The following is a 26,944-nucleotide window of genomic DNA, read 5'->3' as shown; positions in this document are numbered from 1 at the left end:
CCACAGTGCTGTGGGTGCTGATGACCCAGTTTTGTCACTATGAATTCATGCTTGAAATCTGAGTTTATCCTGTGAATCATGTGCAAGTGTTTGCATATTTAACAGTGCTAGTATTGCATGGCACTCTGTAACACCTTTAAAAGGTTTACAAGGCACCCCAGGCTGCGATGGCATCCTGGTTGAGAATCATTAGTCTATAGCCACAGTTCACACACTGATGCAGAAATCTACATTATGGTGCCCTGAACACCGATTTCTATTAAAGCAGGAGTGTGTCTGTTAGATGCACACCTGCGCTGGCAGGAGTGCGGAGCCTCAAATGCCTCCTCCCTAGCTCTAAACCATCACATGTCAGGAAGACACGACATCTCCAAGACAGCACAAATTTTGCACCAGCTCTCATCAGGGTTGTCCTCTGTGTGTGCCAGACTGGATCTCATTTGCTAGCTAGAGTGCAGAGGTCAGAGCTATGGCTTTACGTCCTCCCACCCACAGCGGTCACTGCAGACTGGCACAAGTATCAGTCCTGGCCCTGCTTCATGAAACATCCATCTAATGTCTATAATTGTATTTGTTGTATGCTGCACATTCAGTTGCGTGCATGAGCCTTAGACAATCAGGCCCTCAAGCCCTTGCATAACTTCACTTTCTTTAGGTGTAATGTGAGTTTAACACCATGGTGGGGGGTAGAGAGTGTTACACTGGTGTATTCAGAGGTTAAGACTTTGGGCATTTGCATATGTGTACGCTGCAGTGCCATGCACTTTTAAAAGTGCCCGACACTGTATCACATACATTTGTATAAATGGCAAAATGCGCGTTAGCACTGAGAAAATGGAAGCGGTGTGCTTTTGAACTGAAACACCTTTGACGTGTTTTAATTCAGAAGCTCAGCACTGCCATTTTTTGGGTGCCGATGCATATTTCACCATTTATACAAATGCATGTGATACAGAGCCAGGCGCATCAGCTTGCATGCTCTGCAGACTCAATTAATCGAGTCTTCTCTGATGCGCTGGATTTCCAGCACGGCAGAGCAGACAAAGGTAGATGTATAAAAGCCCTTTGTCTTCACTACCAGAAAGGTGCGTCATTACAGAGAGACTCCTGATGCAAGACAGCGGTTTCACCTCAGTGTAGCTTGAAAGGAACCAACCTTAAGTAGGGGGATGCAACATTGATCTGACCAGGCTGTATTATAAATAATCAGATAAAGAACATGCCTCATACCCATCCCCAGCCCTTTGCAAGTTGCTCTTAAATGTTCTAATAAATGCATCAGCTCTGTACAAGTTGCAGGGCAGTGTAGAGGGAAGATGTTATTCCTGAAAAGCCACACCATTCTCAAAGAAAACCCTAGTAAACACCAACTGATCCAAAGCTAATACCCCCTCCACTGCCCCATGTACATGAGAACACTGGCCTGGGAATGTGTGTTGTGTGAGCATGGACCAGAGCTGAGTTTTAGCACCGGGACATCCTGGAGTCCATCGAGTTTCTCCCTAATGCCGTAAACACTGAGTGGCTTTGGGACAGGGGAAGAAACAGGAGAGGATATATAGATGTGTTAGTCTCCTCTCCTCTTCCAAAGCAGAACCATTTGCAAAGTCAGCAACAGAATTTTAGAGTGGAGGAAAATATCATCTGTCTCTACTGCCTAGCAAGACCCAAGGGAGTCTGACTATATCAAGGGAGAGTTGCAGGCTCAAGGGCACAGAAGAAAGAAGTGGGAGCAAAACTTGATGCAAGAGAATATATTTATAACCAGAAGAAAACATACTTGGCTGTGACTCTTTAGAGTTCCCTTTGCTTAAGGGGAAAATTTCTGCTTAAATAAAAGTCCTCCTTGCAGCCTGGCTTCCTCTGCCAAATCCAGCTACAGAGAAATCCTAAGCCTGTGAATGGAACATGAGCTTGGAGCCATGACTTCACGTGCAGTGCAGTAAGGTCAGTAAGATTTGTGAGCAGGATAAAGGTGATGAGTAAATGGGCTCCAGCAAACACAGGAAGAAGTATGGAAAGGACTGGAAGGTCTGCACCCAGTACTGTACCCCAGAGAGAGCCGGGGAGTACTATGTGCGAAAGTCCTTGACTAAAACAAAGATCAACATGCTCCCCAACTCTCTTTGCCATGAACACAACAGCTATGAATGGAGGCAAAGAATTATGTATTGTAGGTAATCTGCTATCACTTACCATGCTGAGGGTGGCCTTATCCCAAGGACTGAGGCTCAGATATTTCCTCTGGCGTTCCTGGAAGTTAAATGTTAAATGAAAGTTAATTTGAGACTCAAAGTAGTTGCCTGGGTTTTAAGGAGTAGAGCAGAAGCTTGTTGCAGGCTGAGCAGCCATGCGGTACTATCAAGTGCTATCCAGCCTGTGGGGAAGGCACTGAATCTGAGCACCCACCCACCCAGGAGCCCAGAGTTTCAATCCCGACTCCTTAAAAGGTCTGAGGCAAAGTCACAGACCCTCTGGTTCAGCTTCCCAATCTGCAAAATTGGGATGATTGAACAGTTAGCTGCAGGTAAATGGAGGGATGAATGGGGTTGGTAAGATTAATTTTACCATGACTTAGTGACCCCCCAGAAACTGGCTCCTGCTTAAGCTAATCACATAGGGCCCAATCCAGAGAGGTGCTCAGAGTCCCCAACTCTCACTTTCCACAGCGGGAGTTGAAGGCACCGGGCCTTGGGCCGTGTTGGACTTGTAGTGAGAAGCGAATGCTTCTGGCCTTCTGTACCTTCTTGCTGAAGGAGGAGAAGGGATCCAAACGCTCTTCATACTGGGAGGAGTAGCGGAGCTCCGTGTCATCGCTGCTGCCACCCTACAGGAGTGAAACAGTGACCGTTAGATCCACTGACCATCAGGCACAAGAATCATTCAACCCAGGTCCTTCCCGGTGCCAGATGGCTCCCTGCTGCACCACTTCACTCACTGCAGATGTCCCCTGCTAGTGTGAGCCATGGCTCTGCATTCATTGCCAAGCAGTAGGGAAGCAGAGGAGCAACCCACACAGCATTCCTCACTTGCCCCAATTCATTTGTGCAATTAAAAGGGGCATTTTAATTAAAGGTATCCAGCCAAGTTTCTGTCCCTGCACACCCACTCCCCCATGTATCAGCATTTCTGTCTGACCAGAGAGCTTTGCAAGGTCATACAAAATCTGAGAATGTTTTAAGTGGATTCAGCTTCCTGCCCTGTTAAGCAAGAACACAGCTTCTCGATACCAGAGCAGAGCCTGAGTCACAGCTTCCCCTTGGGGGCTGGTATAACAATGATACTTGCCTGTAGGAGACTTACAGGTCTAAGGCTCTCAAAGGGCTTTCCCAAGGATCTGAGGCACACAGATGTTACATGATTTGCTTTGCACAGGTGTAAGAGACTTGCAGAAGGGGCAGAGCAGTGGGGAATCCAGCCCAAAATAGTTCTTCATGATCGCACACATGGTGTTACACTAACTCTGAAGAGATGTGCATGTGTATAGTAGAGGTGGGGGAAGTGGGGGGCTATACAGACCAGTGCTTTTCCAAAGGGGATGTGATCACTCCAGAAAAATGGAAGTGGCAGTAGCAGCTGAGCAATGTTGCATGCTGAAGGCAAACGGGGCTGCGTCTGACTTGTGCCACTTCCCCTTCCACGTGGTATTGCAATGAGGTCTTGACTATCTACTTGCGTCACCACAGAATGCTAACTTGCTGTGAAAATGCTGAAAGTGATATCAGTCCAACATAATGGCCCATCATTGCTGAGTCAGGTGAGGAGGAGACAGTAGTTTAATGGGAGGAAATATTGTTTAAACACATATCTGTTAGGGCAAAGGAAGTCAAGCAGACATAGGGCAAAGGAAGACAAGGAGACTCCCTGAAAGGAGAGAGAGATTTGGATCTTATTTAAGCAGGCTCTTCCTGGTATGGAAGTCCTTTTGCAAGCTTGTAGGGAGCTCTGGGCTAAACACAGCAATGAGCCCATCTTCTACCCGCTATGGGAGGCTATAATAATCTGCACACCATGCTCCCAAGCTATTCGAACACCACATTTGGGGGCTGTAAAAAATCTACTTGCTGATTCCTTCCCCAAACTGAGATGGAAACAGCATTTGCTGTAAGCCAGGAAAAACCAGCACCGGATCCCATTATCAGCACTGCTAAGGAGTGCAAACTAGAGGCATAATGCACCCTCTATTTGGGTATACCATTACTAATAACATTCATGTTTCAAGATGCATAAATTTAAATGATCTGGTGCTGATTCATCAAGTTCAGGTCTCCTTTGATTACCTTCCCTTTGGATTTTGCAATTTATTTTTCTGCATTTTGGGGTTGCTGCTTAGACTCAGGCTTCAGATGCAGGCACTGGAAAGCAGGAACCCCTCGCCTTGCCCCCTGGTGTTGGAGGTTTGTGCTGTGGCAGCTTGTCCTTAAATCCTAGTGATGAATTTATATCTGCTAGAGATTAATTTTAAAATTCCCTGCCTGTATCCCTCATGCTTTAATAGTGAGGCCGCACAACACTCAAAATGCTGCTGCTGGCCTGTTTGCTTGCTCCTTTTTTATCCCAGCCTAATTATATCATTGTGGTTTCAAACAGATGAGACTGACCTTTTGGTTGTCTTTCTGGACTTGTTACTGCTTGTTCCTTGTTGTTCTGCCCAGGCATCCAACCACAATCTCTTGTGACTCCTCTTTAACAGGGTAAGTCGCAAGGTGAACAGGTGAAAATGGTAGCATAGATACCCTACGCTCGGGAATATGATATGCAGGCCACTACACAGTCAGAATCCGGGGGTCAGATGAGGTCCTCATTTAGGGACTGTGCTTTCATTATAGGCAGGCTTTATTGTACTGGTTTTGACTATATTTTTTAAGCTTGTCATATGGCTCATTAGGTTCTAGATGACACAGGCCTCCATGCTGCTGCATACACAATTTATTGCTCTTTATACAGAGAGGAAAATGTTCTGATGTTATAGAGATACGATCTTTCATTTTATTTGGAACAATAAATAATTGCATAGGCCCCAATCCTATTCAACCCTTATGAGTGATATGCCTTGTAGGCATATAGGTCTTTAGTGTAGATATAACTTTCCTTCCAGAAAGGTCCCAAAGAACTGTGAAATATCGATCCACAAAGATTTTGATCACCTGCCACTGACATGTAGCCACCTCTGAAGCAAGGCAGAGAACTTGCTGCACAACAGAGTAATAGCACAGATTAAGACCAGAGGACTTGAGAGTTTTCCTATACTCTATCTATTTTTCATTGCATAGCCATTTGAAAACCCTTGGAACACAACAGAACATTTCATGTTGATGATGATATTGCAATTAACAGTTCCTTAAATGAGAGCTTTGCAACTGCAATAGGGGCTTTTTAGGCATGGGTGTACAGGGGCATTTCTGTGCGTTCAAATCCCACTTTAAAAGAAAAATGCTTAAGCAAGCAATAAGGGGGAAGCAGTGCTGGAATGTCTGAGGGCAGTGATGTCTGGCTGAGAACCGCATGGCTGTGTAGGCTGTTTCTCTGTTATTTCCTGTTTGAGTGTAGACTGAACTTGTTCCTCATTCAAGCAGCCTCCGTCATGACAGACCCACTTGATTGCTGCTCTGTGCTGCCCTGGAAAAGGCTAGGACCTTGTAAAGGAGAGGAGCTCTCCCTGCTGGCCAGAAGTTGTGCAGTAAGAAGCATTACAGGGAAAGTTTCTAGGTCAGTGTAGTAAGAGAAGTGACTCTGCTTGTTACTCTCCTTCATCACTTGCTGTTATACACAGAAAGGAGGAAATAATTGTAGTGCTGAGCTGGCATCATGTGAATTGTACATAAGGGGCAGAAGACTTGTGACTAATGTACTGGGAACAAAGCTTTTTGTCAGACTCACTGACCTCCGAGCTGTAGTTCCCAAGATCAGTGTGTCGAAAGAGGCTGGTAGTCTCATAAGAAAATAGCACGTGCCCTATAAACTCTCATGTGGGCTGGGGTGGTGAGAACGAATTACTTTTTGACATAGCCTGGATTATTTTTGAGACTCTGAGTCTGGAGGGCTACTTCAGGAGTCATTTGTTTAACCCACAACCCTGCAGCAAGTGTGCAAGCAAGTGTGCGAACATCCAAGGGCTTCGTAGTCATGCTGAGGCAGAAAATGCCAACTCCTAGCATTAGAGGCCAGCTGCAGTCCTTGAAGTGCTTCAAGTCAGACACTAGCCACACAGCGGTGGGCAAGCTGACTAGATGATGGCAATCTTTTCCATCTTCCATTTTTAAAGTTCATGTGGGTAACTTGAAATTAAGCTCACTCACACTTGTAGGATAAAACGAGTACAGAGGATACACTAGGGCAGGCTGGCACTAAAGGTTACTCCTGATCTTAGTGGCTGCTTACAGATGTGATAAAGAAAAACAGTACTTTACTTTCAGCTCAGTGTGCCCCTGCATTGAGTGCAGTATATGCCCAGAAGAGGCACTGCATTAGTTTGACACAGCTTGCCCACTGTCTGTACAGTTCACATACTTCAGCTGGGCTTTTTGTTGCTTTTATGTAATAGCTGATTGAATCAGCTTTAAATAAAAGTACCAAAAAGCCCTGCTGAAGCACGCGATCTACACAGATGCTGGGGAGCTGGGTCAAACTAACGTGCTTCCTCTTCTGGTAAAGCACTGTTTTGTTTTCTTTCTTCATGTCTGTCAGCAGCATGCTTGGGGCACTATAGTACATCTCAAACTGGAGTCTGCACACCCATGGGGTATACAGAAAATTTCTAGAAGGTATGCAAGAGAAATAGCAAAGGAGACAAAGGGAAAGGAGAAATGTAAATAGTGGGGGAAAAAGGAAAGAAAAATAGCTCTGAGGTTGCTGGAAAGGTCACACTGCAGTTGTAGCGAGTGACACTCTATTTATTGTCAGTACCATGGAATAATAGGTGTACACAGCTGTATAATAAAGGGGTTGATGACCCCAGAAACTTTGAGAATCACTCAATCCAGGCAATGTCTGGGAATTGGTAAAGCAGGAGAGGCAATTACTTTAGCCCAACATATTTTTAAGTGTGGATTAAGGACATATGAATATTAATCCAGCATCATTTCAGATGCTTATTTGCAAATGAACAGGGCCAGCTGCATACATTTTCCAGATCACCAATGGGTTCACTGGATCTTGCTGTCTTTCAGGACAGAGACGGAGGGTGGCAGCTTTTGCACTTACCCGGCCTGGGTAGCTCTGGAGGAACTTGATTTTCTCATATAACTTGATGTTGTCTGCTCTGAGGTTGTCCAGCTCACTTTGGAGGGCCTGCATAGTGTGCTGCATCAAGCGGTTCTCCTGCAGCACATAGAGAGAAAGCAGCATCAGTTGGAGCTATGTGGGTGTTGGGAGAAAGGGGAGTGGGGCGAGCAAGTGGTGATTTAATTTGTTCTACAGCAGAAATGAGGCCCCATTTCCTCCCATCTGTGTAAGCTGTTGGGACAAATCAGCAGAGATAAAGCATAGATGGAGCTATCATAGAATCATGGAGAAGTAGGGCTGGACGGTGCCTCCAGAGGTCATCTAGTCCAACCCCCTGCCTGAGGCAGGATTATCCCTATCCAAACCATCCTATTCAATCTGTAATCTAAACTCTATGCAACACTGCTTGCTGAAAACAATGCAATACACAAGAGATAGGCAGAGTACGCAAAGGAACTTTACAACTACAACATCCAAATGGAGCCCTAAGTGCTTGACCAACTAGAGAAAGGAAGACCTGGAAGCAAAGAAGAGGAAGACCTAGACATCTCAAGAGAAGAAGCAGAAGAAGCCATTAGAAGCCTGAAGAATGAGAAAGCACCTGGTGTAGACAAGGTACCTGCAGAAGTCTTGAAGACAGGTGACAGCATAACAAGCAGGCTTCACAAAATGTGCAACATGATATGGAAGAAAAAAACTCCAACCCAGTGGACGAAGTCAGTTGTCATTCCCCTTCCTAAAAAGGGGAGTCTCCACCAATGCACAAATTACCGCACCACGAGTTTGCTCAGCCATCCAAGCAAAGTACTTCTAATAATACCAAACAGACTCAAGCCTCAAGTAGAGACCATGCTGGTGGAAGAGCAAGCTGGGTTCAGAGCAGGGAGAAGTACCATAGAGCAAATCTTGAGCATCCAAGTATTGTGAGAAAAGTACCTTGATCACCTGAAAGAACTTCACCATAACTTCACAGACTTCAAGAATATAGGCATTGGATTTATGACACATTATAACCTGCCTGACATCTCACTTCCCAGGTACATCTCCACTATTCATCCCCCTTCTCTCCCCCACACCTAGTTTGTCTCTCACCCATTGACTCCTCAATTTACATCTTCACTGACTGCCTATCTTGTATGCATACCAGCCCAGCCTCTGGCTTCTTTACTTTCCATTCCATCCAGGAATAGCACAAACCAGCTGCAGAAACTTCCTTAGCCTGACGAAGAGTTTTTGAACCTGAAAGCTTGCTTAAAATTTTTTTTCCAACTATTTAAAGTTGGTCTAATAAAAGATATCAGACTCACCCAAAGAACTGTGTCTGCCTAGACTTCAAGAAAGCTTTTGATAGGGTGTGGCACAAAGCACTTTGGCTCATGATGAAGAAGCATAATATCAGCAGAACCCTGATAACATAGAAGAGCTTTACAGCAATGCAAGTAGTGGAGTTCTGAACAACACCGACATTGTTGAACGGTTTGCCACTTCAGTAGGAGTGCACCAAGATTGCCTGCTCTCACCATGCCTTTTCAATCTCTTCCTCGAGCAAATCATATCAGACAACTTAGAGAATTTCACAGGAACCGTATCAGCTGGAGGGCAGAAGATCAACAACTTGTGCTTTGCTGATGACATCAATCTGATAGCAGGGATGTCTGAAGAGCTTCAAGAACTTACAGAAATGCTAGGCAAAACTGCAAAGAATGGAAATAAGCACTGAGAAAAGCAAAGCAATGACAACCTCCAAGATTACCGACAGCAATGCTGATGTGAAGATTGGCAATGAAAAACTAGAAAGAGTAACAAGTTTGAAGTATTTGGGAGCCACTATCACAGAAGACTTAACATCTGAAAAGGAAGTCAAGACCAGAATAGCCATTGCCACCAGCCAACTAACAAAGCTAAAGAAAATCTGGACAAGCAGCAATATTACACTGAAGGTAAAAGTCCATCTGCTGCATGCGGTGGTCATCTCTACGATGCTTTATGGCTCTGAGGCATGGACTCTTAATAAGAAGTTAGACAACAAAATTGTGGCATTTGAAATGTGCTGCTTTAGGAGACTGCTGCATGTCTCATACATTGAGCAACAGACCAATGAGTCTGTCAAGCAGCAAATCAGTCAAGAAATCAGAACCTACAAACTGTTGTTGGAGGTTGTGCGATGAAGGAAGCTGCAATGGTTTGAACACATCACGAGAAGGCCAGTCACCCTTGCAAACACCATAATGGAGGGCAAGAGAAAAAAAAGTAGACCCAAGAAAAGCTGGGGAATCAGCAAAGCCCATAAGAATGAGGAATACAGAGTAGAACATAGACATAGCTACACCTAGATCATCCCTAACCAGTGGCTGTCTAACCTCTTCTTGAATACCTCCAGCGATGAAGAGTCCACAACTTCCCTAGGCAGTCTGTTTCACTGCCTCACTATTCTAACAGTGAAGTGTTTCCTGATATCCAATCTAAACTTACTTTGCTGCAACTTCAAGCCATTGGTCCGTGTCCAAGAGCTTTGCTCCAGAGTCAGTGCGCCTATAACCCATAGCTCCAAAGAAGTCAGCATAAGCAGCAACAGGAATGAGACAGCTGTTCCCCGCCTGTGGTTCAGCCAAGTTCTGCAATCCCTGCTGTGCGGCTCTGCCTGTGCCCTCAAGCTCCAGATGTTCCATCCAGCACATGTGCACACAGCAGCTGAGATGAGAGTCACTCCTTGCCAATTAAGCACCACATTTGGGGTCAGGAAGGCATTTTATGCCATGGTCAGATTGGTGTGGACTGACGGGGTTTTTGCTTTCCACTGTAGTGAGGGCACAGTCCCCTTCCTTAGATCTCCCCAGCATATTTTAACAGCCCTCACAGCAGCAAGACACTGGCCATCATTGTCCCTCTGCTTTACTTGCGGCAGGCTTGTGATCTGAGACAGATACAGTGTTAATAATAGGTAGACAAGGATTTGTATGGGATGGTTTGGACAGGGATGATCCTGCCTCATGAAGGGGGTTGGATTAGATGTCTTTCAGAGGTCCCTTCCAGCCCTACTTTTCTAATGATTCTATGCTAGGATTCCTCAATCACTGCAGAAAAGTGATTCTGTCTCCAGGCTCCTGTCTCACTAGATGCAGGATCTTACACAGGAAGTTGGGGGCTCCACACCATAAAATCTAAATTTGCCAATGACTTCTAAAAAATGTCAAAGCAGATAATGTGCAGTGAATAGAGGGTGAGACAGAGCCAGGATTCTTGGGTTCTCTGGCACCCTGCCAGGGTCTTGTTGAATTAGACTTACAATTTTACCAGTTTTAACTTAACTATTTGCAATGCAACAGTCATCTCAATGCAGACATCCCAGAAATCTTTGCTAGGATGCCAGTTACAAACTACCACTAAAACAGCAACAGAAAGTCAAAATTGTCTCCTAAGTGGGAACAATACTGAAGGGACAGTATGGGACTCATTGGTCTCATATTTTAGTGACATATCTAAGGAAGCACTATTACAAAAATGCACAATTGCTTTGCTGTAGCTTTAAGTTAATAGGATAGTAGCCTTGACTTAAGAAGCAGGTAATTTCCGAGTGATTTTGCTCATCTCTGTTAGCTTCCTAGGGCCCCAGGCTAAAACCTTTTACAAACTCATGCCCTCTAAGTGTTAGGTTGCCAAGCTGACTTGGAATTGGTACATGCATTTTTATCACCAGACTGGCCCATGTAGTTACTGGCTATTGTAGCCTAGGGAAGGGGTTTTCAATTTTTTTAAATAAGTGTATCCCCAGAGGCTAGACACAGAGCGTTGTGGGGTGGGAAAGGGTGTCAGGGTGATGAGGAGCGGCAGCAGATTGGGGTGACAGATGACGGCAGTGGCCATCTGCCACCCCACATGTGACTGGCCAGGTGGTGTCTGTGTGGCTCGCAGAAGGACTCCGCTGCCCTCCCCTTGCCCCGACCTTGCTCCTGGGAGGTGGCAGTGCGGGGTGGTGAATGGCAGTGCTCCCTCCCTGCCTGCCCGTGCATACCCCCAAGAGCCTTCCCAAGTGCCCTTGGGGGTACGCGTACCCCCAGTTCACAACCCCTGGCCTAGGGTATGACCTTGCTGACAGCCATGTGCAAAGCTCAAATTGTCTAGCATTCCCAAGTCCGGTGTTTGGGAACCCGCCAACATACCGCCTCTAGCTCTTGGTTCCTGGCCCGGAAGCGCTCCCTCTGACTGGAGATGATGGACAGCAGGGAATCCATCTGCCCCTCGGGAAACGGAGCGCTGGGAGATGGAGGATAGCCTAGGAAGCAGAACATATTGTGAAAAACCATTCCAGCTCAGCAGATATTCGGTGTCAGCCAGACTGAGAACGTATGGGGCTTTCATGAATTTGCCTCGGGCCACACTGCCTGCCTCTGTGGGGGTTTCTCCTGGGAGAGAATCACCAGTGAAGACTATTCATGATGTGGCGATTCAGTGCAATCTTCCACTGCCCTGGTCACCCCCTCAGCACATCAATTCCTCTTCCCCACTGGGGACAATCTCTCATGGTCTCTTTTGCAATAGCATTGGCCATAGAAAGGACCTCTGCAGCTCAACCAGCTCTGATCTGGCCCCTTCTCTCCCTTTCCATGGCTGACAAAATGCTGCTGTTCACTTCTCAGTGTACCCTGATAAAATATCTCCCTTTCAGCCTCATTTAAAACCTTACAGGCTGCTTTCTGGACTAAAACAACCACCTCATTTCCTGCACCCAGGGTTGGGAACTGCACTGTGAAATTTCCCTGTGCGTACATGGCTGTGGCTGGATTATAAGCAACGCCAGCATGTAGCCCAACTCGATGGCCAACTCCTAGAATGGCCTATTGAACAAGATGAAGCGTCTCAAGGGTTTTTCTCCTGGACGCCAGATGATAAATACATCCGAGAAGGCTGTGACTCAATCAGTCTGCACAGTGGAGCTATTCATAGCAGCAGGATGGGTGGCTGCTGGTTGTTTTGCTTGGTCGAACTGTTGCCATGATATTGTTTACCATGCATTTTCAAAACCTTTCAAAACAAAAAGGAAAGGAAACCGGTTCTTTTCCAGAGGAGCCAACCATCATTATTTATTTGATTCATTTTTTCCTGCAGACCTCCGAGCAAACAGCAAATGTAAAGGAAACATTTAGCTTGCTTGCCCTGGAGGGGATTCAGTGTGGAAAGATCAAAAGTCAAAGCACATGGTATGTTAGTTCCAGCTGAATTGTGTGCGCGCACGAATGTGACAGCAGCATTGCAGCAAGAAGGAAAGGGGCCCTGCAGTGATGCACTCTGTGGCCCAGGCCCTTGCTTTACAGCAGCAGCAGGGCCAGGCAATGTTCTTGACCTGTTCCTCAAGACCGTCTGTGTCTGCTCTTCAGCAAGGCAAAACCGCTGCAGCAGATTAGAGACAGGGAGGAAACTGCCTGCTGCATGTAAGTGTGCTTTTGGGACGAGAATCAGTGCCCATACACAGCAACTGCTAGAAACGCTGCAGCAGTCTGATCCAGCGAGAGCAATGAAGGCAATAGCATAGGAACAGCAGCTGACAAGGGCTGATTTTGAGGGATGCACTCTTACAAACCAATAGAAGTTGTGACCCTCTGTTGAGCCCCAGCTCTTGCATTAAACTCCTTGGATTGTTACACAGCTCCCAAACAACAAAGCAAGAGCTGACCCACTTTAGGCTCTTACCATAAAAAAGGGCTGTAGCTTCCTTGATGGGTTCAGGGATCTTCTCTAAACTGTGCACAGCAGCACCCTGGGTGGAAAAATCAAAAGCAAAGATTGTTTAGTGAAGACGTAGACCAGGTCCTATGGTAATGCAGGGAATACCACACCTGAGCTGAGCAATTGTCCATCAGATGCGTCACCCTGACCCCAACAGTGACTCAGACCAGATGCTCCATGGGAAAGCGTAATCTCAAAGCAGGTTTCATGCTGCAAACAAACTACCAGGTTTATGGGGAGGTACAGACCTCAATTGTGCGAATGGTGAGAGGTAAAGTCATTTCCAAGAGATACAAGAAAAATAGAACAAACCAGACTGCAATGTGACAGCTCTGATAACACAGGGGCACATAGATTCATAGATGTTAGGGTCAGAAGGGACCTCAATAGATCATCGAGTCCGACCCCCTGCATAAGCAGGAAAGAGTGCTGGGTCTAGATGACCCCAGCTAGATGCTCATCTAACTTCCTCTTGAAGACCCCCAGGGTAGGGGAGAGCACCACCTCCCTTGGCAGCCCGTTCCAGACCTTGGCCACTCGAACTGTGAAGAAGTTCTTCCTAATGTCCAGTCTAAATCTGCTCTCTGCTAGCTTGTGGCCATTGTTTCTTGTGACCCCCGGGGGCGCCTTGGTGAATAAATCCTCACCAATTCCCTTCTGTGCCCCCGTGATGAACTTATAGGCAGCCACAAGGTCGCCTCTCAACCTTCTCTTGCGGAGGCTGAAAAGGTCCAGTTTCTCTAGTCTCTCCTCGTAGGGCTTGGTCTGCAGGCTCTTAATCATACGAGTGGCCCTTCTCTGGACCCTCTCCAGGTTATCTGCATCCTTCTTGAAGTGCGGCGCCCAGAATTGCAAGCAGTACTCCAACTGCGGTCTGACCAGCGCCCGATAGAGGGGAAGTATCACCTCCCTGGACCTATTTGTCATGCATCTGCTGATGCACGATAAAGTGCCATTGGCTTTTCTGATGACTTCGTCACACTGCCGGCTCATGTTCATCTTGGAGTCCACTAGGACTCCAAGATCCCTTTCCACCTCTGTGCCACCCAGCAGGTCATTCCCTAGGCTGTAGGTGTGCTGGACATTTTTCCTCCCTAGGTGCAGCACTTTGCATTTCTCCTTGTTGAACTGCATCCTGTTGTTTTCTGCCCACTTGTCCAACCTATCCAGGTCTGCTTGCAGCTGTTCCCTGCCCTGCGGCGTGTCCACTTCTCCCCATAGCTTCTTACCCACATGGTAAGAAGGCACCTAGAGGTGAACTTTCAATCCGAGTCTTATTGAAATGTTAGGGTAAATTTGCGGCAACTTTCTGCCCTCTCTTCCCAGCAGACTTCCCTACCTATGCCAAAACCCATCTCATTGCCTCAGCACATCTGGCAAACTCCGTGTGGCCACAGCTGTAGCACCTGAGTCCCAAGCGTGTAATGAAATCATTCTAGGGTTGCATGTATTTGGGGGCATCTCAGACCGAGGGAAACTAGTGTCTGGGAGAAATAAAAAGCATTCATTGAAAGCACTGTCTCGAATACTATGAAGAGGTGGAGGGAGGTTTTCAGTGATCATGGGAATGAGATGGGAAGAAGAGGAATGGCAAAGCACTGTGCCTGTGGTAGCAGAGAACAGAGACGGTGAAGGCGCATAAAGGGACTGCTTCTTCAGCTGCTTGCAGGCTGTAGCAAGATATTAAAAAGCAACTTCTTGTCCTGCTTGGGAACCATGTTGGTCCTCAGCCACTGCTTATCCTAGTGGCCCTGTTTCAGACTCCCTTTGCTGAACAGGAATGAAGCTTTAGAAATCAGTGGATCAGCAAATTCAGGACCTCTGGAATTACCTCAGCATCCGGGCGATGCACTGCAGACATGGACTGGATAGTGCTGAGGTCGTGCTCCAGCTTGGTGATGAGCTCCTTCTGGTCAGCGACAGTAGAAACAGCTTCTGTGAACTGGATCTGCAGCTCAGCGCAGCGCACTGCAAAACAAAGCCCAGGAAACGGGCCTGTCAGCAAGAAGGTGATAGCCTGACTCCCTTCTTCCCTCCCGCCAGTCTTGCTGTTGGTCTACAGAGGGTCCCAATCTGCACACCACCAATTTAAAATGATACAACCTTAACAACACCAGCCAATTTTTGTCATATAAACTAATTATAATAAACCTGTTAACATGTACCACTGCCAGGTTGTCTGCATACCACTGGTGGTACCCGTACCATAGATTGGGAACCGCTCTGACACATGTACATGTGCTGTTCTGGAGTCTGCTAAAAGACAGAAAAAACCCTGGTGAGCCAGACTGCATATGCAGCTGCTTAGCTCCATGAAAAGAACCTCCTATGGTACCCGGTTTGCCATCTTTGGGCCATACCACGCCAACGCTGGGTCTGACTTAGTTTTCAAAAAACTGCCGCAGAAAGGACCATCGATTCATTTGAGCAATCCTTTCAGGGATCTGATCTGAGAGCATCTATCCTGAGTGCTGTCTGGCTGATTCTCTGCCAGGGTGATTTCCAAGGCAAGTGCTCACCTGCACCTGTCTTGCCTCATAAAGAAAATGGAGCAAGCTGCGGGGAAGAAGAAAACAGCTGATATCCTGAAACCCTTCACACAAAGCCATGGACCATACAGATGCGTGCAATCCTACACAAATGGTTCATAGGCTCACTTGAGATGACTTTTGGTGTTTGGCTTATTGGTGTTGCTGGGCAGATTTTGCCACAAACTATAGATGCATGCTAGATGCCCAAACCAAAGCTACTCATGTCTGGTCTGGCTCAATACAAGTTCAGTTATTGATGCTGGGCACCATAAAGCATGTTAGGCTTCAGATCTGCTCACAAGAGCCAGTTGTTTGGAATATGTCTCAAATTCTACATCCCAACATAGCGGGCGGCCGGTAAAACAACCCTACAATGTCCTGGACACAGGTGGACCTCAGCTCCCAGGTGAGGATTTCCATCAGCATTGCTCAATTCATTTACTGGACTGGTGAAGCACAGGTTGGCCACTGGGGTTTGCTTTGACTAAGTGAAAGGGGGCTGAATCCTAATCAGAACTTCCCCACGGTGCAGGAGAGAATTTGGACCTGGACTTCAGGCTCAGACCAATCCTTGTTGCTCAGTCTGAGATTAAATGGTCTTGGAGACCCCCTAGCAAGAGGACCAAATTCACCTGAGCATCATTCGAAAGGTAATGCTAGGAGACCATCAGAGGAGGACATCACCTTACATCCAGCACAGGTATCCTCAGATAGAGCGAAAATGGGGTTTTCTACTTCCCAACTCTGCAAGCTTTGGCTGGGATCTGAGAATCAAGCTAGGCCTTGTCCTTCTTGTTACTTGTCAACAGCGGAAAACATTTTAGGTTACATTATGGCTGGGTGTCCTACCTAGAAAGCCCCACTTTGTACAGTGGTTTTGAACAGGTGGTGCCGACTAGAATTTGGCAGCATGCTTTGCTGATGCACAAGGAGTCAGATCCAACTTTCCCTCTGAGCTCTGCAGGGCTTATAGACACAATCAGCAGTTAAAACTTATTTTAATCCCTGAAGTCATCTTAAGAGGCTGGGGCATTTAAGGCAGCGGGTGGCAATTAAGGTGTGATTTTACTCTGAAAACTTAGCAAGCAACTTTTTGAAAGCTACACCAGCAAAAAGACTGAATAGATGTTCTCCAAAATCTGCTCAGCCAACACAGGAAGTAAGAGCTACTCCTGTGTGTATAGCACGATCCACTAAAAATCAGAGCTGGGGCCTGGGATGAAAATGCCTATTGATTACTAAGACAAGGTTCCTTGGGTGAATTTGATATCTTTTATTAGACCAACCCAAATGGTTGGAGAATAGTTAGTAATGCTGTCACCATATTCCTCCCTCTACACCAAGTAAGCAGGATAGTATCTTCCAAATGAATTTCTCTTTTAGCATGATTTGTGTTTGTACCTGTTACTGGTGTTAGGACATGCCAGCTCCAGCTTATTATAAACACTATTCTAGAGATATAGATTTAGATCCTGCAGTTTTCACACAGACAAAACTCCTGTTGACCTTAGTAAAGCCTGTGGGCTCAGGCCTACAGGGTATGAAGTTTCAGGTGGGCCAAAGCTCAGCTAGCAGCTGTGAGATTCCCTCGGTGATGATACACCTGCTAATTATTCACCTGAACTCCAAACAGCCGGGAGGCAAAATGCTCATTTAACACAATCAGGTAAGTCAGAGCTGCTCAGACTCCACATGAAGGAGCTGCATTAAGGAAGCTCACGGGAAGAGGAGGGAAGTCAGAACAGATCCTGTGCCGCTGGGGCCCCCACCCTCCCTGAAATCATCAAATAAAACCTCCCTTTGAGCTGCATAACGTGATGGCAGCAAAATCCCCCGCCCCACCCACCCCTTGGCCTGGTTTGGAGTTTTGCTGCAAACACAACAGTAAGGCTGGAAAGCTCAGCTGCAGCATGTGACGTTTAGATAGAGTCAAGCTTGGGCTATGAACCTAACGCTGCAGCCCACAGACCAGGTGACATGCAGCGTTCGTGACAACCCTCCAGGAGATTTTGGTCTTGCTAGAATCAGCATCCCACATGCCAGAACTGACGTCCCACCCTCCCACAACCCTTTGCCACCCCCAAAGACCAAGATATTCTGCTCCTCTGTCATCATTTACCCTTTGTCACGATAGGGGTATCCTACCTGCAGCTTGAAGCCTATTTCGTGGTAATGACAAAACGGGCAGTGCTGAGAACCAGGAGAAATGGTTTCTCGCTCAAGTTCTGACAGCAACTCGGTCTGCTCTGGGGGTCACTCGCATTTTTTGTTTTTGCTGTGCTCCTGCCTCAGAGGAATTGTGAGGGTTATTTGCTGGAGATTCAAGGCGCTGCTTTAGTGCAAATCACTATTTTTTTTTGTATGCAACCACTACAGAAATTTTTTAAAATCAGGCCAGAAAACGATGGCAGGGAAATACAGGTGACACACTGCAGCCGCAGTTGTATTATTTCTTTTTGCTGCATTTATGTTGAAATTCTATTACCCAACACTTCACAGCTTCTGTGGGCTAAGACAAATGCTCAGTAAAAAAAATAATGATAATAAAAAAAAAGGCTGGTACCACTAGAGGTCACTGTGTCTTCAGAAATAGGGGGGGTGGGGATTAGTCTGTGTTCTGCAAAACATTTGTGCTTCGCAGAACCCTTTTATTAATTACAGTCGTAGAATATTTCCTGACACAAAATATTTGCAGCAGTAAGATTCAGAAATAACAAAGCCTCTTCCCTAAAGTTAATGATTTAATTGACTTTTAAATCACATTAAAGTGTAATTGGGAATTTGCCATTAACAGACAGTGACAATTCTGCACTGTGCTCAGCGATGGGGAAGAATTCACTGACTCCGGTAAAAGCAGGATTGCCCTGGCTGATAGAGGTGGAAGCAGAGTGCCAGGCCCCATGCACAATGGTCAGTTAGAGGGCTGTATGCTCAGAGAAGGGGAAGACCTTCACTTTGTGTGTCTGGAGGGTGGCGAAGGGAAGAGAAACACCGCCAGCCTCCCTGGGTGCTGTGCTTTTGGTGCTGTCTTAGGGAGTGTGTCAAAAGACCCAGGCAATCTGCTGAGCTTGTCACAGGGAAGAGAGATGGTCACAGAGGACTTGGAAGCAGGGTCCTCCAATGAACGTGGGTCAGATAACCAGCAGGGCTCTGCAAAACTTTGGTCCCCAATTCAATTTGGCAGAGATATGGCCCGATTCGGTGGCTGAATCTCTGAATCCAAATCGAATCAGAGGATCCTTTAATCTCTCTGAATTGAATTGGAACCCTCCAAATAGATTTAGCAATTCAGACATAGACACAGCTTCAAATGTTTTTTCTACATACCTCTAGGTAGCAGGGGCTCATGAATGCTGTGGTGCTGGGGCGCATGGAGTGCCCCACAGAAGCGTGCGGGGCTCCCCAGTGCACTTGGCAGCAGACGAGGAAGCGGACCAGAAGCACTTTTGGTCCGCTTCTGGGTCTGCCGGGGAGCGTGCCGGGTTTGCCCCCCTTGGCCCGGTGGCTGGTGCCTCTTGGGCCTAGGGGGATACCCAGGGTCCTCCCACAGCTGATTGCCGAGTTGGGGGGAAGGAGGGGGGTGCCCCCGTGCGCTCAGCAGATTTGCAAGTGGACTGGAAGTACTTCTGGTCCACTTCCAGGTTCGCCACCAAGCATGTGGAAGGCCCCCCCATGCTCCTGTGGGGCACTCCATCTGTCCCAGCATTGCAGCGTTCATGAGCCGCGCTGGCACCTCAAGGTACTTAGAAAAAACATTTAAAGCTGTGTCTATGTCTGAATCGCCAATTCTCTGAATCAGCATCGAATCTTCAGATTTGGATTCGGCCAAATCGAATCAGGGACAGTGAGCCGAATCAACTAATTGAATCACTGTCCCCAATCCGGGCTGAATCTGAATCAAATAGGGCCTGTTTTGCACGCCCGTAATAACCCGCCCATAATTTTGTCAGCCTGAACTTTAAATTTACCAACTATCATTTTGCACGTAGGGATTGAATTAGTTCGATGCCGTTGCAGAACCTTTTCTTGGCTGCATTTTAGCAGCTGGATGTTGTGTCAGGGTAAGAGCAGGATGAGAAATGATTCAGTTCTATTACTCGGCACTTGCACAGCATTATCTATTTGAGCATCTCAAGTCCTTTACAGAGATCCCTCAGTAACACTAGCCCCATTTTGCAGTTGTGAAGGCTGAGGCAGAAAGAGCCAGGGGACTGACCCATAGTCTCACGGCACAACTGCCAGTTTCCAGCTCAAGCTAGTGGGCAATGCTGCTGAACAATGTAGGAAAAAATCATTGTAATCAACTTCTGTGGCTCTAAGGACTCAGTCTGTATTTACAAATGCACCCTTCCTTATGAGGTCACATGCAAAAGAAAACAGATTTCTCCCTTTGCTTCTTTTTATAGGTTTGTTTTAAGCTTTAGTAGTCACAAGAACGAGCTCTGACTTCCTGTCTGTAGGCAGACCAGAAGGCTGGCATGAGACTTCCCTCTCCCCCTTCTCTCCCCTTAGCTTTTTCTCAAGTGAGTCTCAGTGACTCGAGGTTGGCCAGGTTGCCTGTTTTGTTTTTTTTTCTTTTAAAAAAAGAAAAGAAAATCAGAAAGGAATCTGCCTCCTCATTCAATCTGCTGAGTTTTAAATGGATTAAAAACTCTTCCTCATTTGGTCAGGTTTCACTTCCCCAGTTTACTCACGTCCACAATCTTACCAATTCACAAATTATCCACAGGTCTTCCAGGAAAACAAGATAGACAAGGACTGAGCTTCTAAAGAACAACCCAAGCAGAGCCTCTCTTCCCTTTCTTCTCATGCCCCGCTCTCCAGGCTCTTTATGCTATCAAAAACAAGCAAAAAACCTTTTTGTGTTTCCCTGAGGATCACCTTTGAGCTCATGGGCACTCTAGCCTGAGACCCCCATTATTTTAAGTCTTAAGCCTTCAGTTAGAACAAAAAAAAAAAAAATCAGCGTTTTTCCTCTGTACGTTGCTGCATAACTCTTCAGACTCACAAACAGATCAAGCTAGTTTAAGATAAGTGCATTTTCACTGCCTGTTCAATTGATCATATTCCAGCAAATCATTGGACCAAGCAGCTGAAATCAAGGAAAAACAGAATTTTAAGCTGTGCAGCTCATTCTCAAACCGGGTGGCCGAGAGCATGTGTGAGGGTCCCGAAGCAGTGTCATCACCACACTTTCATCACTCTGTTAAGGGTGGTGATGAACCAAAACAATTGGGCAATCCAATGCACTCAATCATTAGCATACACAAAATAACAAGACCCTATGAAACCTGTCCTTCTGCCTGTTGGTGCTGTCTGGCATTGGTGATTTTTACCTGCCTACTCACAGATGAAACGCTAAGCAGCTGGGAATGAAATATTACGGAGGAATCTTATGCTTTCAGAAGAGTACTTAATGAGGCAACAGACAGAGCAAATGGGAGCTCAGTTCCTGGTTTTTGTACGAGGGTAGCGTGACAAGGAGGTATAGAATTAAATCTCTGGTTGTGCAAGATGGAGAATCTGGGCCTTTGTGTTTGATGTCTGCTGAGCTTGCGTTCCTTCTCCATTATTACACCAGCTTAAAGGGGACATATTGTAGGAATCTGCCCCAAACATTAACATTTCCTTTGTCCCATTAACTGTACTATACGAACTCTTCAAAGGGAAACAACTCAACTTCACCATGCTAATGCAAGACCGACACAAACCAAATCTACACCTCCGAAGAAACCTGAGCTCTGGGGTGTCTGAAATCCCAAATGAAATTTTACTGTGGGGCCATCTCTGATGTTAATATTCAAGCCTAGTCTTAAAATTAATTAAGTTAAAGGCAATTGCACAACTTTTACTAGAGGAGCTGGTGAGCTAAAGTCTCCTATTTGGACTTGACTATAGCCAGGGGGCTGAAGAACTTCCCTGGTGGAGGTTTGGATTGCCGCAAGCGGAGGGAAGACTCAAAACTTCTGGGTGTCCAGTTTCCTGGGCAAGTAAGTCATGGACTTCCTAAGGAAGGAGCCACTACCAGGACCTCCTTTTACCACTGTTTTAAAATAAAATGAATGACCTCACCCTATTTTTAAATGGATGACTTGGACATCTACACCCAAGGAGAGAGTTGCAGCAAACACCTCCCTGCACCTTGGAGTCAAGTGAACAAGCCCTGGGATGCGTGGGATTTTTAGCATCTCCCAGAGGACTGGCTGTTTTGGATTTAAGGAGGCCAACAACTCCATAAGCACTGTACAGAGAGCTTAAGCGCCAAATGCTGGGCTGGGTACCCAAAGCCTAAAAGGGTGAGTATCATAACACCCAAGCCCTTTTGCGGATGCAGCCCTTAGTCTAATTACGAGGGGGTGAGGAGTAATGGACATTTAGGAGTAAAACTGGAGCCCATCTATCCAAAGAAGAAAATATCTAAAAAGACCACCTGGAAATATTCTCCCTAGAAACAGAAGTGACAAATACAACCTCCTCGATTTAAGAAAGGAAACACGTCACTTCATAACAAATGAAAGCGCCTGTTATTTAATACCTTTGGTAGGAGATCTTAGAAGGACCTCTGAGTTACTGAACTTATGGCTTGTTCAAACTTATACTGACCACAACGGAGTTGGATCAAGACTTTTGTAAGGACTGGTCATTTAGGAAGAGCTGTTCCGAGAAGGATTATTGAAGAGGATCACTTAACAACTGGCTGGCAGGAATGAATATAGACATTCCCCGAGCAAAGACAGCTGAGGAGAACAATAGTACTGAATACCTTTAGGCCGTTATTCAAAATCTCAAATCTCATATGAAAACTCCTGCCAGCCTGTGCTTCCTAAATTTTTTTGCCACCTCTACAGGAAAGAATTTGGGCTGATTGCACTGTTTCCCAAACCGTGAGGAGAGAGATGGGGCAAAAATGTCACCAGTGAAATCTGGCACGTTTTGCAAAATCTGATAGCATTTTGTAGTGCATATTTGTCCCACTCCTGTCTGTGATCACATCATCAGCTTTAGGATTGAACAGGGCTTCCCCTCCTCAAACAGGAGGTTAAAATTAAATATCAAGGAAAAAAAAATTTTGTCCCAGAGCCTGGGATAATCCTTTAACTATAGCAGCTATGAATCCAGCAGATGTACACACATCAGGGGCATGTGTGTGACAATTTTTAAGAGTGGTAAGAGCTTTGAGTCATGAAAGAACCCTAGTGATTGGATTCTCTTGGCAAATCATCCAAAATGCGTAACATCTGTTTTCACAGATGGAGAAAAATGAGACATAAACAACTTAGTTTGAAGGTATGAGACCAGACATAAATGAAAAGAAATCGTTTTATTCCATGAAGCGAAAGCTTGATTTCTGATTGTTGAGAACTTCTTGAGTGTAGATAACAAAAGCAGAAGTGGTCTGGGAAGGTAGAAGAGCCTTTCTTAGGAAAAAAAACCCCAAACCTCTCATTTATTCTCTTAGAAAGAGACGGACAGAAAGACAGACGTGCATTGAAACACGAGTATCTTTGGGTTCTAAAATTACTCTGACTGAAGAAATGCTGTTATAGAGATTAACTGGTGATGCTCAGAGTATAAAACATTAGAAACTGGAGCACAGGGCTTGTGACCCACTGGAAGTCAAAGGCAGTAAATTCCAAGGTCATTTGGAGTAGTTGTTTCACGAACCACGCTTATAAACCAAAAAGTTTAATTTTCTAATGGGATGTCAGATACTGGAAGGACAATCATGTTTAACTATTATGCTCTTGGTGGAGACAAAGTATAGCTGGGAAGCTTAGGTGAAGGGCACCTGCTCAGATTTTCCATCTGCCTGAACTTCACTGATCATGCAGTCTTCCTACACCTGAAGAAGGGTACTTGTGCCCGAAAGCTTGCAAAGACCATTGTTTCAACTACTCAGTTGCTCTAATAAAAGATATCACATCTACCCAAAGAACCTTGCCTGCCTATGTCCTTAGACCAACATGGCTATAACCAAAAACACTGTAGGTAAAAGGTATTCCTAAGGGGATGGCCTAGATTCTTACCCACAGCCTACGTCTCCTATCTGGGTAGATATTATGGTAGAAGCATCATCAACATTAACCCTTAAATGTGTCGAATCCTTCCAAGATGAGCTTGTTTGACTTCCTGGAACAGTTGTCCAGAGTCACTGGACCTACTGATGAGGTCTTAGAGGACCTGTCAGTTGTTTACAGACCCCCCCAACATTTGGTGCCACCTCACACATCCAAGCTCTTTTTTTGAAACCTTTCATTTCAGAGGACCACCTATAGTAGAGCTGCCTAGAAGGCAACAGGGCTGGGCTGAAAGTCATGCTGGCTTAGTACTTTACACACGAGTTGCAATTCATGCCCGTTTATTGCTTCTGTATCTGGCATAAATTCGTTCCTTGATTAGACCATCTCCTTAAGGCATTTTACAAAGGAGGGGTTGGCAGTAAGCTGAGAGTTAGAAACAGGTGGTGCATTCTTTAAAAGTTGCTTGAAATGCTTGGGCACATCCCCCTCCTCTGCAGCACAGAGAGCTGCACTGACCACTGCAAATAGCATGTAGCAGGAAGCTTTCCAAAGGGCTCTGGGCCTTGCTACAGTGCACAGGTGCACCCCAACGGGGAAACGAATTTGGGCACTACTCAAGTTCTATTTACTGGCAAGTAACTTGGGCAATTCCTATTGAGCTGACAGGAGCTTGTCAGACACCTTGTTTTTTTCTTATGGAATCCAGAAAAATAACTGTGAATACATGTAAGACTAGAGCCAGACAATGGTAACAGCAGTAGGCTGGCAAGACTGTGTATTGTGTAAATTCTGCTGACCTACTTTTGCAACAAGAAAAAACATCTCAGATCTTAAAAGCATTGACTTCTGGCTCTTCTGTCTAATGTGCTTAAAAATGGATGCTATTTGGGTAAATGAAGCAACCCAGGAGGTAAAAATTATTGCCTTTATTTCTTGGTTTAGCCCAGAAAAAACTCAGAACAGGCTGAATTTTCTTAACAGTTTAGATCAGAAAAGAGAAGTCCCTGACTACTTTAAGATGAAATGGCTGGCATTCTTACAAACACAACTGTGTTGCTAAAACATTACATGGTGAGAATAGGCCATATATTTCCAAATCCTGTAGTCCTGGGATCTGAAAGGCCAGATTTGAGACAGTTGTTAGGTCCATGTCCAAAGGCAACAAATCACAAGAGCTTCTGGCTGCAATTTCTTTTTGCCTGAAAAGCATTTGCACCCCAATTCCTGTTCAGAAAGGTACAATACGATAAAGATGAGATTGCTGTTATTGTTCTTCTGAAACCTGAGGCTGTACTGCAGCATTTGAAGGAAAAAAAAGCTCCTATTATGTTTGCATGAAAATTTAAAAAAAAAGACACTTTCTGCTCATCTTGTCCCGTTTGGAATCTGACATTGGTTGCTCTTTTATCTCTTACCATGCTGGAAGAATGGGCCGTTTGGAGGGTAGACAGCCACTTGTAAAAATAAAAATGGAGGGCAGAGAGGAAACGGAGGAATAATATAGAAAAGAATCATGAATAGTGACTTGGACATAAAATTGTAAGCTTATTTGGCAGTATCTGCCCAGGTGACAAATTTAGTACACAAGATCTTATTTACATGAGCTAACAGAAAGAAAGCTTTATCCTGACTAAATTACACACACAATCCAATATATATATATATATATATATATATATATATATATATATATATATATATATATATATGGTCTCTATTACAGCCAGTTTCTTGTTATGTTATTAGAAATGTGATTTAATGGCTCAGGACTATTAAAAGTACATATCTCTTCTCTAAGAAATAGTGTCTTAGCCCTTCCCATACTACTTCAGACTCAGATTTGAGGTGCAGGCTATCAAATAGGATCCTTGTAACTCAATTCTTTGTGACTTGCTCCTAACTTTCTTCATTTACCAAAAAGGTTTCATACGACTTGCGCCTAAGAGCCTAATCTTTGTGCAGTGGGCAAATGCTTCTGTGCCACAATGTAAAATAAAATCTCAACTCCTTAGTATAAGTTTAGCTGTATTTGCTGTTTGTTCATAAAGACAGTATACCTCCCTTACAAAATTACACATATGCTTTCAATATATTGGTGTCAATAATATCCTGTTGCACCTGAAAGAACACAAAGGTTCCAAATATACACAGAAAATTAATAAAACCAAGCGAGATGCCTGGTAAAGCACAGGCATTTCCGTATCAACATTAAGATGACTCAAGTCACATTACACAAGACAACCGGATTATCCTCACTGGAATCGACAACACGATCAGTTACTAAACAGCAGAAAACAGTCTATTTGAAACTCATTTTTACATCAGATGGAGCACACCTGTGACAGGTATAACAAAATGAAGCTGCAAAAGAATGAAAATTAAAGTTAAAGATTAACAAAATGATCAATGCATTTGAAAGAATGACCCTTTCCTGAAACGCTCAATGTACACAAAGCTAGAAATTGCAAAGACAAAGAATGAACAAGTTTTTCATTTTTGGACCTAGTTACTTTCTCAACATAACACACACTGCCAGTGAGGTTGTGCTATAAACCAATACGATGAATCTCTCAAACAGCTTGAAGCGAGGGAAGAAACTGGTTAATACCCACATCATACCATCCTATCAGATACTGCTAAACAATATGGGACAGTACTACGTTAAATTTTTAGTCCTGGCCCTTCAGACTTCCTCTCAGTATGCAGAATGAATTGAACAACAAACACTCCCTGGAAAAAAAAAAATACATGTAATACATACTCTTATTGCAGGCTAGAAAAAAATATTTTTTTTAATTGCAAATTAGGAGATAACATCATAAGGTAAGGTTGCAATTGTGCAGTGATTTCAGTGACCCTAAAGTAACTGTTCAAAAACAGGATCACAGCGGGGCAGGTTTATAGGGTCTCATATATATTACAACAGAATTTAAAGACAATTAATCCAGAGAACATTTTCTATTCTTTCCTTTAAACAATATTCTTGAATTTAAACGTTTCATCTTCATTAATACCACACTTTAAATTCTAAGCCCATGGTAAGCAATCAACACATTTATAGTAAAACCACCCTGCTAGCATTTAAAGGTATTAGGACAAGAAAACTTTTTCTTTATATAGGAAATATCTGTTAAAACAAGTAGCAGTGAAGTATGTAGCCAAAACACTAGTGAAATACACAGCCAAAATTCTGTCACATCTTCATCTTTGAATGTTAAACATTTCTAACCACTGGTCTATAGTAACTCCTAAACATCCAGGGATGACATTTTTAAAAACTCTAACATGCATTTTGGTCTTCATCTCTCGCCTCAAGCTCAGAATATAATTGCTCCTTGTGGCCCAAATACCCAATCCAACAAGCTCAAAACACATCGCCCATTACTGCCTAAATATGGAGTACAACTTCCACTGAAATCAACTGGCATTTTACACCAAAATTTA

At 44.9% G+C, this 26,944-nt stretch overlaps 1 protein-coding gene across 2 annotated transcripts in view; it reads right to left on the bottom strand.

Annotated features, from left to right (window-relative positions):
* Positions 1-26,944, bottom strand: part of CUX1 (cut like homeobox 1) — a 415,956-nt gene that overhangs the window by 17,364 nt on the left and 371,648 nt on the right. For both annotated transcript variants that reach the window (XM_059717053.1, XM_059717052.1), the window contains exons 15-20: positions 14,780-14,916; positions 12,913-12,979; positions 11,385-11,497; positions 7,204-7,320; positions 2,744-2,827; positions 2,197-2,253 (exon numbers count right to left, since the gene is read on the bottom strand). In XM_059717053.1, the coding sequence (XP_059573036.1) occupies positions 2,197-2,253; positions 2,744-2,827; positions 7,204-7,320; positions 11,385-11,497; positions 12,913-12,979; positions 14,780-14,916 (575 nt within the window). The remainder of the gene's footprint in view (positions 1-2,196; positions 2,254-2,743; positions 2,828-7,203; positions 7,321-11,384; positions 11,498-12,912; positions 12,980-14,779; positions 14,917-26,944) is intronic.

Source organism: Alligator mississippiensis, chromosome 14 (assembly GCF_030867095.1).
Source record: "Alligator mississippiensis isolate rAllMis1 chromosome 14, rAllMis1, whole genome shotgun sequence".
NCBI classification, from domain to species: domain Eukaryota; kingdom Metazoa; phylum Chordata; order Crocodylia; family Alligatoridae; genus Alligator; species Alligator mississippiensis.
Note: the sequence above shows the minus strand (reverse complement) of the source record. Positions and strands in the feature narration are given on the sequence as shown.